The sequence below is a fragment of the Osmerus eperlanus genome, chromosome 8 (genome assembly GCF_963692335.1).
Source record: "Osmerus eperlanus chromosome 8, fOsmEpe2.1, whole genome shotgun sequence".
Lineage (NCBI taxonomy): Eukaryota > Metazoa > Chordata > Actinopteri > Osmeriformes > Osmeridae > Osmerus > Osmerus eperlanus.
Window position 1 is genome coordinate 20,421,573 of NC_085025.1, and position 12,774 is coordinate 20,434,346.

Below are 12,774 nucleotides of genomic sequence, written 5' to 3' on the forward strand. Positions count from 1 at the left end.
TTTTATTTCTTTTGTGTCTTATTTCTGCAGAGAAACTTTTGGACCAGCATACAACCATCATACACCATAATAGGAGTGTTCTACCACCTTCTATGCAGTGGTAGGCCAAGGTCATCACAATTCTGTATTGACATCCTACTTCCCCCATAAGTCAAGTAAGCAATACTAAGGCTTCACAAATTATTCATATACAAATTTCAAACATACAGAAATGCGGTATAAATGTTTTTATTATTTATTTACTCACTCATTGCATCTTGAAACATACAGACAAATAGAGTAGGTCAATAGGTCTTGTCACTGAATACTCATTTTTTGTTGGTGTTTTATATCAGTTGCCATGTACACAAGAACAATACAATAGCTGCATGTTGATTCCAAAGCTTTTAATTCCATGCCAACTCTGATTCTGAGTTCTGAAAGAGATTAATGTTAAATAGTTCACAAGTGAAGTTTACTGGCTGAAGTTGAAGGGAAGGTCAATCTCAAGCCTTCCTCCCTTAACTTTCACATAGGCCTCCTCGGAAGCATTCTGCAGGAAAGCAGATACGGTGTTGTTGAACTGGCTCACCAAAGCGTTAACCAGCTCCATGACGTAATCAATTACTTGATTGACCTGCTCCATGCTGATATGAGTATTGACCTGGTCTAGGACATTCTTGATCAAGGAGACAAGGTTTCCATAGATAGCGTTGATGTAGATGGCAACCGCATCCAGGACGTCAGATTTCAGAGTGTCAACAAATTGCTGGGCCTTCTCAACAACAGCTGTCTGCGTCTCACCCAGCTTTTCTAGGATCATGTCAAGACTCTCCAGATGCTTGATAAGATCCACAATCTGGGCCAGGACGCTCTTCACGCTGTCTCTAGCCTCGTCAATAAACTGAGCACCGGACATGACAGTACCAATTGGCATAGTGACCTGAATGTTGCTGATCCTGTCCATCAAGGCATTGAAGGTGCTCTCAACATTGGCAAGGAGCATCTGGACAGCCCGTTCGAGCAATTGAGCAATGCCAGTGGTCAGCTTCTTGAGAACCTCAGGAAGAGTGGTCATCTCCTCTGAGCCAGGCAACTTGAACTGGATTTCACGCAGGGACTTGACGGCAGCATCCAGGAAGACCTGGACGGTCTTCTGGTACTGGACAACTGTGTTCCTGAAGAGGATGGACAGTTGGCTCAAGTCTGCAGCATGGTTGTTAGTTGTTCTGTATGCCTCCTCAATAAGGTTGATGACTGCACTCTTCAGCCCAGACACCTGTCCAAACAGTTGGTACTTGTCAGCAAAGTTGTTGAGGGTGGATGTAATGGCAGGGAGTCTCTCCTTCAGGCCCATGAGCATGTCATTGGGAGCTTCCATGTTGTAGGCAATCTTTAGCCTCATCCTCTCAGTGTCCTGAACAGATGCTCTAATGATTAGGATGTCCACGTCATCTTTAGGGGCAGACTGTTAGGGAGAGAGACATTGTTTATAGCACACATGAATCCTTTTGATTTGATTCATAATCTAGAAAAATTATTCTAAGATTGTAAAATCACCAAGAATGGCCTACGATTTCACAATAGTAATAGTACTGATTTAAAATGTTCTTACGGCATAACGACTGTAGAGTCTAGCGTTCAGCTGAGATGGAGTCCTGCCCTGGAGCTGAAGACCCAAGAACCCAGTGGATGGAGTTGAGACGGAAGCACTGATTCCGTCTCTGCGAGCGGCGTAACGGAAATTCACATCAGTGAAGGTAGCGCTTGTGATGTCCACATTTAGGGTGAGTCTGGAGTCACTGAAAAACAATATTCAGTATAAGCATGATCACCTTGGGGAAGGGAAGGTAATGTACAAATGTATTTGGTAGGGGTGGGAATCTTTTGGTACCTCAGGATTCGATTTGATTCTTGGGGTCACGAATCGATTAAAATATATATATATTTAAAAAAATATATGTTTTTTTTACAATTGTGAATCGATGTGAATTGCTAGAAGACTGAATCGCGATTCAAATGTGAATTTATTTTTTCCCCAACCATCTGACAGATGTTTACATTTAAGTATTATTAGTAATTTTAGTAATATTTACCTTCCTTCCTCTTGGCGTTTCTTCCTGTAGTGGACAATGATGGTTATTTTGAAAGTACAATAACACAAAGTATGAGTAACTGAACTGTAATTATTCTAAATACATCCATAGCCACACTACATTCAAGCCTCGTGAAATCTTACCTCATAACCTGGGAAAGAACATGCTGAATGTCCATGGTCAGGTCAGCATGTGTCAGGGCAGCTTTGCCAGTCAGACTCAGGATGGAATTCTCCAGGCCAGCAGTAATAGAAGCTGTTAAACCAAGAAGTGTCTCTTTCAAGCCTTTTTTATGAGTTAAGATAAAAAATAAAGTGCTTATGAAACGGTATAACTCACCATCTAGGTCATAATCCAGGAAGACAATAATAGAGGTAGCAGAAGACTTGAGGCTGACTTTGAAGATAGGTGCATCACCCTCAATCTCAGCTGCCAGACTTGTGGTGTACACAGGCGTGACAATCTTGGCAGTGGTAGAAACCTTTTGCTTGGGTGCTGTCAGCTCGACAACAGTCTTCTCGAAGATGGTAATATCACCAAAGGTGCTTGGCTGAGACATGGCAATCTCAACATCAGCATTCAGGCTGGTTGTTGGTGCAAGATCAATGGTAGCCTGGGCTACATGCTTCCCATTAGTGATGAAGTTCATCACATTGGCCTCATTATTGCTAGTTACCTTCAGAACCACATAGACACGGGTCAAAGAAGCCTCCACAGCCAGGTTCTCATCCACATCAATCTCAAGGATCTTGGTCTCACCATCGTTGAGTTTAGCAATAGCAATGAGCTTTGAAGTGGAGCGCAGACCATCAGCATTCAAGTACATGTTAGCCTCATTGTCTACAGCCGCCAGAAGTGGGTAGGTCTCCAGGATAGTGCCATCAAGGTTGATCTTGGTGAAAGTCTCCATGGAAATATGGTCTCCAAATGCTTCCTCCAGCTTCAGGCTATGGTCAAGATCTGCCTTACCAACCACATTGATAAGGGGCAGGTGGAAATCACCCTTCAGCTTCAATGTGGATGCAGCATTTGCATTGGTCTTGAGGTCTGCTGCAAACTGCTGGTTGGCCTCAACGTTAAGGATGGGCAGGGCAATCTTACCAACAGTAGACACAGATACATCAACCTCCATGTTGTCGGTGTTCAGGGCGATTGAGCTGTCATGTGTTCCCTCAATGTGGGGGTTCTCCAGAGACAGAGCAGTGGCCAGTTTCAGCCCTCTCTTGGTGGTCAGACTGGTGGTACCGTCAAGCTTTGCTTTCAGAGCATCAAACACAGAGGCAGAGGTTGCACCCAGACGGAACACAAGGTCATCCTCAGCATAAAGTCCAGCATTGGCATTCAGATTAATTATAGCAGACTTGAATGACAACTCTGTGATCAAGTTACCCAAAGAAGGGATTCTTACCAGTCCCATGTGAACAAGGGGAGCAAACTGGCTCTTCTGGTACACAATCTTAGCATCCACATCAACAGTCTGCTCAGTGGTGGTCAATATGTGCTTTATGCCAGTGTGCTCATACAGATTCACATCGCTGATGGCTGGGGTGTGGATGTCAACAAAGGGTACATGAATCTCTGGAATGTTGATAGGAGTGGTCAGGAAGTCAAGATTAGCCTCACCATCCATAGCTGCGAAGATGCCTGCCTCATTATTGTCATTGTCAATGGTCAAGTTGTAAGAGTATTTGAACTGGTTCAAGCGAACAAGAGCCACGTTGTTGATATGTTGACCATCAGGCTTGATGGTGGCAGAATAATCATTCTGGAGATCTATTTTGGCGGTCAGAGCTTCACTGATGGTGAGCTTGGTGTTTCCCTTGTTCTGAAAGTCAAGAACAACCTCATCTGGAGAAATCACAAGATTGAAAGAGTTAGAGAGGATTCCACTGAGTCCACCAACAAGCTCTGAGTCATGGGCTGCCTTCAGCTCAACCTTCAAATCTCCCATGTTAGCATGTCCAGACGCCACCACCAGGCTGCTCTTGACAGCAGGGCCCTCTGCTTCAGAACGGGCATCAAATTTGAAGTAACTGAGGATTACAGCTTCAGCATTCATGGTCTGCTTCATCTTCAGAATGGCAGTGTCCGTGTCACTAGCGAAGGTCAGCTTTGCAGTGCTGGGATTGAGGGTAAAGTGTAAGTCACTCTTGTGGGTGCCGTCATGGGAGTTGAATTTGGCAGTGCCTTCATTTCCAATGGTCAGAACGATTGTAGTACCCTCCTGGCGAGCAACTGCCTTTGAAGTGAGAGCAGTCTCACTGCTAAGGCCAATGATTGGGAATTTCAGCTGGTGGTTATAAGTGGTGTCAACAGAGGCAGACATACCACCCTCAGTGGCAAAGAAGATGTTATTAACAATGTCAGCTGTATAGGGGGCAGTTGTGGCCTTGACTGTGGTCTTAGCTGAGGCCTGAGCTGCTATGCCATAGAGGGTCACCGAGGCCTGGTGTTCAACTGCCAGAGCAGAATGTGTGAACTTCAATGTCTCTGCAACAATCACACGGCTCATCTTGGGGATAGCAATGCGAGCAGTGGAATCCAGATTGTAGTTGAAGATCTCAAAGCTGGGAGATGTGGCCTGGGAAGTCAGGAAAGCTGTTAACTGAGGGGTCATCTCACTGTCAGTTGAGTTCTGGAGCTCAGCTGAGGTCCTAAGGCTGTAGATGGGAGTGCCAATTCTAACTTCCCCATAGAGCTTTCCAAAGGATGGGATCATAACCTCACTGGGGATTTTTGGCAGCTTGATCTCAGGGATCTGGAGAGTAGGAATCTCCAGCAGCGTCTCAATAGGGAAATGAGGGAGATCCGGAAGGGATATCTCTGGAAGGGTGATCTCTGGGAGAGCGATTTCAGGAAGCGTTGGCAGGTAATTCATGGTCAGTTCTCCAAAGAAAGCATCCACATCAAACATCTTGATCTCAAAGTTGGAAATAAAATCAATGAGCTCAACGATTCTCTGCTTGATATCATCAACGGTAATGGTTAAAGCAGGTACAGTGTGGAAACCGAGGATAGTAAACTCAGGGATGTCCAACTGTGTTGGTATTTCAGCCCCTTGAAGCTTCTCAAGTGTAATCTTCAAGGAAGGTACAACAAGGTCTGTAAGAGGGATGGTAAATGAGGGGAGGTCTAGCTCGGTTGCCTTCAGTCCAGTGACAATGCCCTCAACAATCTGCTTCACTTCACCAACAATTGGTTGCTCAGCAATCACACTCTTAATAACCTCAACAACATTGACTAATGCATCAGTGATGATAGTGATGGCCTTGGTATAGTAACTGTTCACCAACTGCAGGTAGGAAAGAATCTCAGCTTTCACATCCATTTCAGAGATCTTCTGCTTAAGAGTATCAAGGACAGCCTTTAGGTCATTCAGCATGGCATGGTCAACTACATCCCTCACTTTTTTGATCATGTCTGCAACTTTGATTTCCCTTAGTTGTTCAATGGAGGTCATTACAGATGACAGAACAAAGTTGACAAACTCTCTTGTAGCTTCAAACTTCTGTGGAATTTCAAGTGCCTTAATCAGCTCATTCAGGTAGGTGGTGTATCCACTGATCATCTGGTTGACCTCATCCGCATGAGCATTGTAGTCAAATGACTTGATCTTCTGGACAACAGAATCAAGATACTCATTCAAGTGATCAATCACCTGCTTCATCTCAGTAGCTTTCAGGTAGTTGATGGCTTCCTCCAGCACCTGCATTACCTTGGCAGGAATATCAATGGATTTCAGACTGTTTGCCACCACCTGAATAGTTTCATCAATTTTGAACTGCTGAATGAGTTCCAAAACCTTCTCCAGGATGGCCTCAACTTTCTTGTCAGCTTCTAACTGGACAATAACTTCTCTTAGCTTTCCATGGAGAGCATTGACTTTTCCAATGAGGTCAAAGTTTAGAATCACTTCCTTGACAAATTCCACAAACTTGCTGATCACGTCGGTGGGTATCTGAGCCATCAGCTCCTCAATGTGGGCTTCTAGGTGTAAAGAGGCAATGAAGCTCTTCAGATCCTCAAGGAATTTGGATGTGTCAAAGCTCTCTATGAACTGTTTCAAGACACCAAGAACCTGCTCCACCTTGGCCTTAATATCAATGTCATGCAGGAAGGCAATGCTGGTGTCCTTCAGTTTCTGCATGTCGATCTGCTTGATCAGCTCATCGATGGTCTCAATCACAGCAACAATCATAGCTCTGATGTCATACTCTTCATAGAAGGTGTTCAGCTCCTGCTGAATTCTTTGGATGACAGTTTCAGACAGAGTACCACTCATAATCACTTCCTTGGTAGCAGCAACAATAATCTCTATGCGGGATGCAATGTCAGCCAGCAGTGCCTCAATGGCAGACTTAAGGTTAGCAAGAGTGGCTTCCAGATCTTCTACAGTTATAGCATACTCCTGGGTGAGGGCAATAAGGTTCTGTTTAAGCTGGACAGCCTTACCTTCCAGGTTCAGCTGAACAGCAAAGTCACTAATACGCTGGGGCAGAGCCTCAAGCTTAGCCTTGATTTCTTCATTGTTGAGGTAATTCCGCAGTGCCTCTGCCATGCTCACACTGGTGATCTTGATGCTTTCCAGGATTGCTGGCAAACTTTCAATCAGTGACAGCTGAATAAAGTGACTTTCTGTGTTTTTATCATACTTAAGGAAGCCAGAAATGGTAAACTCCTGTTTTTCACTGTCATCTGTGTTCAGGAGGTTAGTGAGGAGTGTGCTGGAAACTTCCAATCCAAGCCTTTCAGCGTTGTGGTAGGCTTCGACTTCCTGGTTGAGGGCATGGTTGTTCACCTTGGACTTCAACCTAAGTATGGCTTTCTGCTCCTGAGGAGTCATAAGTGCATCTAGCTTGTTGTCAACTGTGGTCTCCAAAGAGAAGCCATTGTCAAGCAGCTGGGTGACTGAGGCTCTGCATTCATGCGAGCTAGCTAAAGCCAGGGGCTGTGCTTTAACAAGGAATTTGCCATAGAGTTGAGCGCTCTGCTTGCCGTACAGGGTTAGGTCACCATCGGCATTGAAGATGGCATCAAGATTGAAGTCAAAAGGAATAACACTGGCACGGATAGTGTGGTCGAAGCGGAGAGGCTGGGAGTTGAAGCGAGCATCATTGTGGATCCTGGCAGCAAGACCAACAACTTCAAGCTCTGTGTTCTGGCTCATGTGGGTTCCAAGGAGTTTTCCAATGATACTGCACTTAGCATTGGCAGTCAGGCCAGCATAGCTAATCTCATAGGTGTGCTTGATCTCCTCCTCACCATATGCAGCCTTCAAGCTTCCAGTAAAGTCCAATTTGTAGAGCTCTGCCTTCAGCTGAGCCTCATTGACCAGGTTGGCATCCAGTACCTTCAAGTGGTTGTTCACATTTGCTGAGGCAGTGTAGGGCTGCAGGTCAATGGTAATATCATGAGTGTATGATGTTCTCTCAGTGACAATGGCTTCAGCCTTTGAGGTGAAGGCCAATGTATACAGAGTGAGGGTCAGAGCATTGGTGTTTTCAACCTTAACATCATTCAGTGCAGCCTTGGTGTCGATGGACAGGGTTGCCTTGGAAGAATCAAGTCCAGCAGCAAAGGTGTTCTCAACAATCAGGGGACTCTGGAGGGTTGTAGTGCCACTTGTGGCCAAGCCATCCTTATTCATAGTCAGAGTGGCCTTATGTGTAGCCTCATGCTCAAACAGCTTAATATTAGCATCACTGTTCACAGCCAGACCATTGACATCTAGGGAGGCAGTAACTAAAGAATACACACGATTCTCAGTGTGGTCAGCATTGGTTTCCATCTTTAGAGTGACTGCTCCAGCACCAGCAGAGGCCTCAGCCTGGTTGTGGATCTTCATGCCAAGAGTGAGTGCATTTGTGTCACATTTCAGGGACAGCTTGTTCTCCTTGAAAGAGAGCTCGGCAGCATGAGTGAGGAGGTCTTCAAATGCATTGGTGTTAGACACAACAGCCAACTCACCATTGCTGAAGGTTGCTGCAAGGGTGTTCTGGACACTAACAACAGTTGAATCGATCTTAAGCGAAGAATCAATCTTTGCCTCTGGCCTGAATGGGAAGATGGAGAAAGACTGGGTGGCGGTGGTACTGCCGTAAACAGGTCCTGCCTTGACTGTTCCCTCCACATTGCTCTCAGCAGTGATTTCTTCAGCATTGAAGCCAACCAGGCCAGTGTGCTCCAGAGCTACATTTAGACCCAGGGGACTTGTTGCTTCAATCTTGCTTCTGGATTTCACATTGATCTTGTCTGTCACTGTACCAACTTCTGTGATGCTGACACTGACATCAATGAGCTTGTGGCTCACAGAGGTCTGCACATGGGCCTTGATGGAGTCAGCAGGAGTGCTGGCGATCAGTCCAGAGCCTATAAATGTAAAGAAAAAGGTAAATATATTCACTAAGTAATCTCTGATTTTAGAGAGTTTTGGAGAGTGTCTTTCTGCCCACATACAGTTTGGTACAAAGAATATGGAAATTGTACCTTCAATCTTGATGGAAAGGATGTCCACTGGGGAGTTGCCTGCTACTTTAATATTGGCTGAGTAGCTTGGGGTCTCAACAGCATCCCTGCCAGCAGAAGCGGAAGCCTCAAAATCGTACAGATTGCTGTTTACCTTGGTGGAAACCTCAGCTTTTCCAAATAGAGGCACAAATAGAGTGATTGACTCAGGAACAAAAAGTTCAGGGATGGGAATCTGCATGGAGTGAACCTCAAGGCCAAACTGGGGCAGAGATAGGCGTGGGGTGGTCAGGGCAGGTGGGAAGTTGAGCTCTTCAGTTGATTTTCCTCCAAGAGGCATGGGGAGCGTGAGAGTGAAGCGGTCATCATTGAAATGATAAGCAGCCTTAGCCTCACTGTAAAATGCAAATATGATATACATAGATATTTTAGATTTAATACATACATATTTGTAATACTCATATATATCACCTGTTAGAGCAATTCAAATTTGTGTCAGCCAATGTAACTTACGCATGAACAAATAGTTTCTCTGGCAAAGTAATCTCTGGCATCTCTGGTACTCTTAAGGTCTGAATGTAGGGAATATCAGCAGCATATTTCTCCAAGTAGATGTTGGTTGCCTGGAATTATATTTCTTGTTATGATTTTATTGAGAAATGATCTCAATAAAACAAGATGGTATTTCAAACTTAGACTTTACCTCCACAGACTTGGTGAGGATGTGGCGGACCTTCATGTCAGTCTGGCCCACCTGCAGATCAAGGGCATCATTGACAATCTTCTTGATTTCCTCAACGATAGGTAGGATGTTCTGGATCTCAGAGTTCATGTCAGACTTCACTTCAGCCTCAATCTTGCTGTTGTCTAGGAGAAGAGAATTAAAATATATCAACTGAGATGTGCAGAGAATTGAAGAACTTGCAAACTAGTTTTCCGTAGATATCTATGGTGATCCAAAGAGATCTATTAAAGTGGAATTATTGAATGCCATTGTACCATATTTCAGGGAGATCTTCTGCACTGAGGTTGTCTCAGGGAGCTTGATGTCACTCTCAATCTCCAGTTCTAGTTCTTCATCACGCTTCAAATGGGCTGTGACTGTGGCATCAGCCTTCAGAGATGGGACAAGCAGCTGGACCTGCAGCATAGCGTCCTTTAAGGCCTCAATTCTGAGAGAAAACAAATGATGAGCTTGTGTATTTTGGGTGATGACACAGGTTGATTCAAAGGTTACAGGTTCTTTGAATCCCAGGTTGATTCACAGAAATAAACACATGTGGTACTGCAATGTCATCTTACTTGGCATGGCCAACCAGAGACAACTGAGGGATGTTCTTATTGATGAGATCAATGGAGATGGAGTGTGTTCCTTTGCCCTTTGTGTTTTCATCGACAACACCCAGTCTTAGTCCAACCTCCAGGTCATAGTCAGGGATCTGGATGTCAGTGGTGATGACATGTTTCCTCCTGTTGTACTTCACGGTTGCTGTGGCCTCAGTGGGCTCAGCACCTGTTTTTCCAGATTAAAAAGAGGTCAGCCTCCACCAGAAACAAAAATGTTTGGTCGATGAAATGATAGTGTTCTATTTTGAAATGTAACCGAACATACTTTTGGGATGAAAGTAATACCTTCTGCTTTTAGGACCATCTTCACTGTGTCAACCTTCTGGTTACCCTCTTCTCCCTCCATGAGGAGTTCGTAGGTGACGGTGGCGGAGTATTCAGACACATCCCCTGTGGGGTGGAGCTCCACAGCAAGCCTTAAAATAATTGTGTGTCCATTACAATTTCACAACGAAATATATATATTTTAACATTAAATATCTTTTCAAGTACTTACTTGCTATCACCAGTGAAGGGGAAGTAGGGGACAGTATCATGAGAGCTAGCATCAGTGTACTGCAGGACAGTGCAGTACTTCATTCCAGCAAAGACAGGTGTGCATTCAGAAACATCAACTTTATCTTCCACGATGGGGAGTATTTTCTTCACCTCAGCAGAGGTCACAGCTACCAAGGAGTTACTGTAAGTGGAGAAGAGAAAAGTATGAGTTTGTGCTGTTATTGGTTTGTTATGATTATCATCATGACATTTAGTTGTTGTTTGACACTAACGTGATGCTGATCAGCTTGGCAGGGCTCTGGAGAGCGGGGATGGTCAGCTTGACTTCACTCTCGGACACAGCAATCTTAGCTCTGAGTCCACTCTCGTGGTACAGGTTGGTGTGCATCTCTAGGCCAGACAGGACATACTCAGGGATATGAGAGCCAACCTTGGTCACAAACTCAACTCCAGCAGAGGGCATGAAGGAGAACTCAGCCTAAAGGGAACAAAGCATCTACAATAAGACAAACAATGTAATGCCAGTAGTTTTAAAGAATTATGCTGGGAACTGTAACTAATAAAAGTATACCATGTTAGCAGCACTTTGAGCAATGCCTCCCTTGATACCAGGGGTGAAGGTACCAGAAAGGGCAATCTTCAGAGGCACACCAGTAGCAGTTGGCAAGAAGAATTCATTGTCCATGAAGATGTAGTGAGCAAAGACCTCATTGTCCTCCTTGGTCATCAGTCCCTTAATCAGCTACAAGCAGATGTAATAATGAGTTTAAAGACATGTTCAATAGCAGAAACATGGAAAATAATATAAATAGATATTGAAGTAATTTTCTGAATACATACATCAGTGGGGAACATCTTCACCATGTTGTCAATCATCAGAGCTGCAGAGTAGGCCATTTCTTCCATGTCTTTGGTCTTGAGGTACCCCAGCTCATTTCCCATCAGTCTCAGGTAAACCATAGCCTCAGGAGATTCTTGAGCCTTCAGATCCCTCACCAGTTTGTTGAGGTTGCGGCCGATTTCTCTAACAAGATTCTGGGAAGTCTAGGATATATATATATCATTTTTTACAAAATGGAAGTTAGTGAGATGATTGATTAAAATTATAAATAGATATACAATTAAACATGAGACAATAAAAGTGCATTATTTTGAATACAATACCTGTCTCTTCTTTCTGTCAGCCTTCAGAGCAGGCAGCATGTTCTTCAGGACCTCATTTATCTCATGGGGCATTTTGTCAGAAACAAAGAAGATGGTCTTCAGTACTGTATCAGGGAAGAAGCCATGCTCACCGAAGAGAGTCTCAACTGTTGGCTCCAGTCCTTTACCCTCCATGCCAACCTGAAGAAGGCAATAATGCATCATCAGAGAACTATAAACTTTAACAAATATGCAGAAAAGGCCTACAAAGAGCTTGATTTTCTTTTTACCTCCAACATGTCAATATCATAGCCAAAAGCTTTCAGGGTCATCTCCAGCATTACTTCCTTAGGCAGGTAGCTGGCGCCCTCGAAGATCATGTTGCCTTCAACAGATGCAACCTTGTAATTGCGGGAGAATTTAGTTGGATCCATGACTGTTCCAACCTCATTACCCTGAAGAGCATCAAGGATCTTCTGTCTCAGTCTGTAAGGACAAAATAATATATGGTATGAATGATTAAAAACAAGCATGACTCTTGCTTAGAGACTTGTTGCTCTTGTGGTTAGTGGTAACTGACTTAAATTTTTGTACTCGCTGTGATATATTGTTTTATTATTGTTGCTTGCTTTTTTTCCACAGGTACACTTGCACTTATAGCAGTTCATGTTGTTTAATTGTAACTTGTTTAACTACATGCTCTTATGGTTCTTCCCTTTGGCACTTATTTTGGTTGTTCACAATGTGTGCTTCATGTTTTGGCTACTCGCAATGTTTTGTGGCTATCTCGTTGTTATGATCAGTGACCTATGCACTTTGTAAAGCTCTCTCTTGGAAGTCGCTTTGGATAAAAGCGTCTGCTAAATGAATAAATGTAAATGTAAATGTAAGCATGATGAAAGACAAAATAATAAGGACGTTTATCTAAGATAGTACATACTATGTGAATATCTTTTTTTACATACCCCTGGGTCTCAGGCTCAGTGGAGGCCAAGATGTTGGTCAGATGGGAGATGACAAAGCTTTTAGCCTGCTGGTTCTCCTCAATAGGCAAGGCGGCAGCCAATTGAGCCAGTTCACTTGGCTGAGGATCCTTCATCAACACCAGATAGGCAGCAACACGTTTCTGCAGAGGGCTAGCACTGTCCAAAAGGACCTGCATGAGTATTTCTCTTCCCTGTGACAAGAAAGACAACTTAGTTTTAGTAGGGAAGCAAGTCATATTAAGTCCTCATTGTGGTACTGG

At 44.0% G+C, this 12,774-nt stretch overlaps 1 protein-coding gene across 3 annotated transcripts in view; it reads right to left on the bottom strand.

The window, feature by feature from the left end:
* Positions 1 to 212: 212 nt before the first annotated feature.
* The window catches only part of LOC134025432 (apolipoprotein B-100-like), a 75,832-nt gene continuing 63,270 nt past the window's right edge, over positions 213 to 12,774 (bottom strand). For all 3 annotated transcript variants that reach the window (XM_062468455.1, XM_062468454.1, XM_062468453.1), the window contains 18 exons: positions 12,494 to 12,705; positions 11,819 to 12,014; positions 11,550 to 11,729; positions 11,226 to 11,429; positions 10,957 to 11,127; positions 10,658 to 10,863; positions 10,384 to 10,566; positions 10,173 to 10,303; positions 9,843 to 10,053; positions 9,540 to 9,712; positions 9,244 to 9,407; positions 9,054 to 9,163; positions 8,562 to 8,935; positions 2,415 to 8,444; positions 2,219 to 2,330; positions 2,076 to 2,099; positions 1,595 to 1,781; positions 213 to 1,447 (listed from right to left, as the gene is read on the bottom strand). In XM_062468455.1, coding sequence (XP_062324439.1) covers positions 455 to 1,447; positions 1,595 to 1,781; positions 2,076 to 2,099; positions 2,219 to 2,330; positions 2,415 to 8,444; positions 8,562 to 8,935; positions 9,054 to 9,163; positions 9,244 to 9,407; positions 9,540 to 9,712; positions 9,843 to 10,053; positions 10,173 to 10,303; positions 10,384 to 10,566; positions 10,658 to 10,863; positions 10,957 to 11,127; positions 11,226 to 11,429; positions 11,550 to 11,729; positions 11,819 to 12,014; positions 12,494 to 12,705 — 9,861 coding nt within the window. In that variant the 3' untranslated portion in view covers positions 213 to 454. The remainder of the gene's footprint in view (positions 1,448 to 1,594; positions 1,782 to 2,075; positions 2,100 to 2,218; positions 2,331 to 2,414; positions 8,445 to 8,561; positions 8,936 to 9,053; positions 9,164 to 9,243; positions 9,408 to 9,539; positions 9,713 to 9,842; positions 10,054 to 10,172; positions 10,304 to 10,383; positions 10,567 to 10,657; positions 10,864 to 10,956; positions 11,128 to 11,225; positions 11,430 to 11,549; positions 11,730 to 11,818; positions 12,015 to 12,493; positions 12,706 to 12,774) is intronic.